At 33.7% G+C, this 6,769-nt stretch overlaps 1 protein-coding gene across 1 annotated transcript; it reads left to right on the top strand.

Moving 5' to 3' along the window:
* Positions 1 to 932: 932 nt before the first annotated feature.
* Positions 933 to 2,076, top strand: PCOAH_00000020 (KIR protein; the record flags this gene model as incomplete). Its single annotated transcript, XM_020056825.1, has 2 exons — positions 933 to 1,688; positions 1,942 to 2,076. The coding sequence occupies 2 exons, from the start codon at positions 933 to 935 to the stop codon at positions 2,074 to 2,076; spliced, it is 891 nt and encodes a 296-aa protein (XP_019912493.1).
* Positions 2,077 to 6,769: the final 4,693 nt, after the last annotated feature.

Raw genomic sequence — 6,769 nt, 5'->3', positions numbered from 1 at the left:
AAATAAGAAGAAAGGAAAAAGAGGCGAAAAATTATTATTATTATTATTATTACTGTTGGATGATAAAAAAAAGAAAGAAGAAGGGAAAGGAAACAGGGGTGGGTGTACGTTACAAGGAAAGAAAAGTATTACTAAATTAAAGGAAAAAGAGGGGGAAGTGCTACTCTATAAGGGTGCATATAAAATTCTTTTTTCTTCCTACAGTACACAGAAAATTAATACAATTTATTTATACATATTATAGCCTCCTCCTCCCCTCTTTTACATGTGTACTTTATAAATATAAATTGCTCCATTTAACAAATATAGGAGCAATATATATGTATAATTAGGGAAAAAATGAGTACCCTGTGTATATATACTGCAGTACATATATGTATGTGATTACAATTTTTTTAAGTAACCATTCTTCAAAAAATAGAGGAACTTAAATAAATATTGAATACTGAAATTCTTTTTTTAAAAAAGGGATAATCATATTATTATATACGTATATATTAATATATGTATAAATTCATACATATATGTATATAATGTATTATCATTTATCTCTGAAAGAAGAATTGAGTATAGTGCAGTATGCTCATTGCTAGAGGAAGGGAAAGAACAAAAAAAATTTGATATGTATATTCATAAACCATCACGAAAAGGGTTAGCAGAAATACTCCATGCAATTCCCTTTGTGCAAATTTGTAAAAGGAAAAATGTTCTAAAATATAAATATAACATATATAGAAATGTGTTCATAAACATTAACAATGGTAACGACGATGCCGCTGCATGTTATCCTTTCTTTATGCAGAAAAGTGAACATGCATAATATGCATATTATGCACACATTACATATTATTTGTATAATGTACTATGGTTACTAAAATAAAAAGTATGAGTACATATATATTTCACTAATTATATCCTTATAAAAAATCAATATGGACGATTTACCTTCACAACAAATATATGCAGAATTGAAGGGTGCGAAAGACTCCCGTGGTGATGTATCCGTAAACGATGGAATAGAGAATTTACTGAGTGCACAGCTGGGTGGTATGGACAAGGCAAAATCTGTTCTTGCAGCCTGGTCTTATGCATCAAAAAAGAAGGAAGAGCGCGATGAGGAACTATATAAAAAATATTGTAATTTTTTCTATTATTGGTTAGATGATATGATACCTACCATTACCGGTACTACTCCGTTCTACAGTGTTATGGAACTTGTATACACGCAACTGCAGGCTTCAGGTATTGAAGATGGATGCCCCACTATTAACACCAGCTCTCACATCACCAAAGACCTCTTCAAACAAAGAAAACTTGTCTTCGATTATTATGAAGACTACCAAACTATGTACGATGAATTACCGAACGATAAGAAATGGTGCACCAGCAAATATCAGTCATATCTACAAGCGGTTCTTTCAGTTTATAATGATGTTCTCGCGAGCTGTGCAAGTGATCAAACTGATGACAACAGTGGTGACCCGTGTTGTGTCAAAGTGAATCAGGAGCCCAAAGAAACGAAGTATAAAGACCTATTAGAAAAAGGGTATACTGCAGCAGCATTATCCACATCGGAAGATATGGGAGCTGAAGATAGCACTAACACCCCTACCACTGCCATCACTCCTATCGTATCTACCATGGTGCCTATATTGGGAGTACCATTCGCTGCTTTTATGTTATATAAGGTAATAATTATAATATGTAAATATATATATATATATATAACTATATATAAAACATATTTTTGCCCCTCCCCTTCCTTTCTTCTCTTGCCTTCCCTCTTTTTTCATTTTCAGTACACTTCCTTACCATCTTTGTTACGTACACAATTTGGAAGGAAACAAACAGAAACGGGAAAAAGGTCCATTAGAGGAGAATTCGACACATTCACCGAAGGTGCTTCGACGTTCGATTCAACATCCGAATATTTCACAGTAGCTTCAAGAGCAGATTATTCTGCATCAGAATATGATGTACAGTCTACAAGAACAGAAGGAACACGGGGAACACCAAATAGTAGACTACAACAACAGCATCCACCACGAAGAAGGGGGCAAAATCATCAAAATGTAGGTTATCAAAACATGTAACAACACAACACACATTGTAATACGTGGTATATGTAACTTCACATGTATGATCATGCATGATCACATGGTTGATTTTATGGATGTAACATCATGGATCATTATTGGTAGGAGCTTTTTCTTTTTTTTCATTTTTCCCTTCCCTTTGCGCATATTCTATAATTATTCTTTAGGGGGGGGGGGGGGGGTAATGTATTTATAACGTTACATACACATACACAACTTAGTTCATCATTTAAAAGAGAAGGGAAAGGAAAGGGAAGAGAAACCTGAAATGAACCTCTCTGCACTTTTTAACATTTTAAAATATTAAATCCAAAAAAAGCAAAAAAAAAAAAAAAAAATAATAAAATGAAGGCAAAGTATTTTAAAATATAATATAAACTTGGGAGAAGGAATGTGGATTCATCAACACATGGTACAATGTGCACATTCCATATATAAATGAATTATGTATAATATACACGTTCAGGGGAGATAAAGAAAAAATATAGAAGTACTAGTATTAATACATCATAAATAATACAATGTAAAAAGTATTATGATAAGGATGCGTGCGCATATATATATTTGTTTTTTTGGTACTTATATATATAATTAAATACAATTTTTTTTTACATATTACATCTTTCTCTCCTCTTTTATATATTTTTTTTATAAATATGTGTACGTTCCTTTTCCTCACTATGTATATATATTAATGAATATACACCATTCAAGGAAGGGAAGGGAAGAAGTTATACTCAACATATATGAATTATGCAATATATATATTAGGAATTTCCTAATAACAATAAAACATAAAATAAGTAGTATATATATATATATACATTTGTAAAAGTATATATATATCCACAACAACAACATAATAGAAGAAGAACAGAAAAATATACACCTATAAAAGGTGATGTTCGGTGTGGATGTTGATAACAATATGGAAGATCCTTCAGAAGAATTACCTTCACAAAAAATATACGATTCATTCAGTGGGAAAAATTATTGTGAGAAAGGCTCCCAATGGGTACAGTATTGTAACCGGGAAGCAAGGAACAGAATAGGGGGAGCACTAGAAATATGGAAAGAGAGTAGGAAACAGTTGTTCGATGAGAACCTGGCCAATGAAATTGCAGATAACTGCTCTTATGCATGTAATGTGAACACGGACAGAACCCCCTATTATAAACCCTGCCATTTTTTATATTTCTGGATAGGTACAAAAGTTAAGAAGCAGGCGAAATTTAAGGACGATATCCCATTTCAGACTGTTATGAACTCAATTTACACACACCTGCGGAATCTTAAGTTTTGGGAGCAATGCACGAATAAGTGCGAGCACCTATACCCCCATATTAGCGATTCACTTTTTAAGCAAAGTAAAAAAGTATTTGATTATTACTATGATTATAATTATTTACAGACAAAACCGGAGTGCAGTGAATATTGTCAACAGGGGAAATGCGAATCGTACTGGGAGGCTGCTAAATTAGCATATTCACAAGTGAGTAAAAATTGTATAAGTAGTTCTGAAGCGTATTGTAACGAATTTGATACAGCCCCTTGGGGGAAGAATAGTGGTGGCCTCCAACCATTTGGCTGCCCCGAAGCAGAAGAAAAAGCAGCAACGACATCAATCAAACTAACGGTAATAAAAAAAAAAAAAAAGAAAATACCACCGTACCACCCACCACCTACATACATATGTACACATACATATCTACATACATACATATATACATACATCTATATATATACATATGTATATATATACATATATGTGCTATATATATATACCGATATATGTATATGTATATATATAACTCCCCCACTTCACACACCCCTCACACCACTCCAACTTCCACTTACATACACTTATAGAAAGAGAATTTGAAGCATTTGGATTCGAATATGAAATACTATGATAGATTTAAGGATGGTCACAGTTATTGCATTTATTGCAAATTCCCCACCAAAGAAATAGCAGAGAAGTTGAAAACATACTTCGATGATGGCAAATATGCAAATTATATTGCCAAAGTGTTGTGTTATGTATCAACAAAGAAGAAGGAAAAGGAGGAAGGGGCAAAGCAAATGTTGCAATTGGAAGAGGAGGAGGAGGAAAAGGACGGGGAGGGCGACTTGTTCGATGAAACAGGTTGTAAATTCTTCAATTTTTGGTTGGAACATCTATTATCTAACAAGTTGAAGGAAGGCAATTCACCTTCGACTGTTATAAGTACGATTAACAGCGCATTGGAAAGTATTCAACCTGAACATAAATGTGAACTTTGGGACTTAGGTACCACCCCTGCAGCCATCACCACCACCACAAATAGCGTCTCTTTCAAAGATAGAAAAACACTATTTGAATTCTCACATGACATCGATAAGATAGAACAACAATTAGGCCTCTCTCCTCCGAGTCCCAAACCTACTACTACACCTTCCTGCACCGCAAAGTATAAAGCTCACTTAGAGAACATTGTTAAGGCCTATAGCGAGGTGCACACTAAGTGTGGAAATAAGGGTGATGATTGTCATAGCGAATTTGAAGAAATATTTACAAAGAACGGGAATAAAGCAACGTTAGATTTAACATGTACTGAAGTGTCTGTAGAAGAAGAAGATGAATTTCTTCTTCAGAAGGAGGAATTCCCGTCTTCTGCATTTGATGACCTCCCTGAGGACGACCAAACTACGGGGTGCACTACTTCCTTAAGTGACGTGTCAGACACTTATTCTGGCCAAATAACGAATGAAGCAGGAGCGCTCGCCGCTTCTGTGCCTTCTACACTGGCTGCAGTAGCAGCACCCACAGCTCTATTCTTCTTATATAAAGTAATAATTATAATAGAGCTATATATATAACATATACACATATGTATATACACCATATATATATATCCCCATTTTCCTTCCCCTTTCTTCTCTGTTCTCTTTTTTAGTATAATCTTTTACCTGATTGGTTCCATAACAAATTTAAAGGAGGAATGAACAGCAATAATAGAAGTAGAAGTAGAAAAAAAAGATCTACCATGCAGCGCCATTTTGATGGACTTTTAGAATCCGAAGAAACATTAACAACAACAATAAATTCGTCCGAATATTCCATCCCATATACTACTAATACTACATCATCGTCCAGATGAATGGACAATTAGACGGATGTTCATTCATCTGAGAAGATGTTTGTTCATCTAAGAAGATGTTCTGTTGTTCATTCATCTGAGAAGAAGATGTTGTTCTTCATCTGAATGAATAAACAACATATTAGATGAACATGTTCCAGATGAAGAAAGAACGAATAAAATATCAAAAAGGGAGGAGGGGTTTGAATTTAATGGGATGGGGAATCGTCTATACAATTTAACCGCATCCCCTTTCTCCTTCCCTTCCAATACTCCTTACTTCCTTTATCCACAACTTCCCTCTTTTAAACTTCTGTTTTCCTTCTCCTTTATTTTTTTCACCCTTTTCATATCTGAACCCTAAACCTAAAAAGCAACGAAACAAAAACAACAACAGTACACAAAAAAAATACAGAAAAAAAAAAATTTTTTTTTTTGAGCATGCAAGCATGCAGACAACGCAACGGTATATACATATACAACTCTGTTTATTAGTTTAATGCTCAAAATATAGATAGTTCATCATTATAACACCGTCAGAACGTGCGACATATAATAGGGGAGTGTGGGTTATTTTGTTTTTTTTTTTCTTCTCTCTTAGAAAAAAAGAATACTAACCACTTTTATCTTCACTTCTTCTAACCAACATATAATACACATGCTTAAAAAATGAACTCTTCTTTTTTTTTTTTTTTTTTTTACCATTAATTTGCATTATTATCATAACACCTTCCACATATATGTATGTTATTATACATTCTAATAAATTCCTTATTTAAAATACATTCACACACCCGTAAAGGAACCGCTAATCACATACATGCTCCCTCAAAAGTGACTTAATATAAACATTTAGAATTAAGAAAAAAAAAAAAAAAAAAGAATAATATTACTACACATCAGAATTATATATATAAGTAAAAAATACATACACGCCCTTCTAAACCTTTTTTACATTAAAAAGGAAAGAATTTAAAAAAAAAAAATGACACCTCTAAAATATTTAATACTTACATTCGTACTTCTCTTTTGGCAACATGCTCACCACCACAACTACGTAAGAAAATAAGAACAGCTGCTCCTGCAGCTGCAGCAGCGGCTATTATTAAATTTTTAAAATGTTCACACACATTTATTATTATGATTAGGAGAAATTTTTTTTTTTACTTTCTGCACTAAAAATATAAAGAGGGAAAAGGAAAATCCTTTTACCTTCTATTTTTGCTGAGTGAAGGAAGAAAGGAAAGAAGGAGGAAGGACGGTCTAAGGAAAGAATGGAAAGGAAGGGAAGGTTTTCAGGGTTTAGGGTTTAGGGTTTAGGGTTTAGGGTTTAGGGTTTAGGGTTTAGGGTTCAGGGTTTAGGGTTTAGGGTTCAGGGTTTAGGGTTCAGGGTTCAGGGTTTAGGGTTTAGGGTTAAGATTTTTAGGTTCAGGGTTTAGGATTAAGAGTTTAGGCTCGAGGCTTTAGTTTTTAGGGTTAGGTTTAGGGTTCAGAGTTTAGGTTAAGTTTTTTGTGTTTAGGGTTTAGGGTTTAGGGTTCAGGGTTTTTAGGGTT

The sequence above is a fragment of the Plasmodium coatneyi genome, chromosome 1 (assembly GCF_001680005.1).
Source record: "Plasmodium coatneyi strain Hackeri chromosome 1, complete sequence".
NCBI classification, from domain to species: Eukaryota; Apicomplexa; class Aconoidasida; order Haemosporida; family Plasmodiidae; genus Plasmodium; species Plasmodium coatneyi.
Note: the sequence above shows the minus strand (reverse complement) of the source record. Positions and strands in the feature narration are given on the sequence as shown.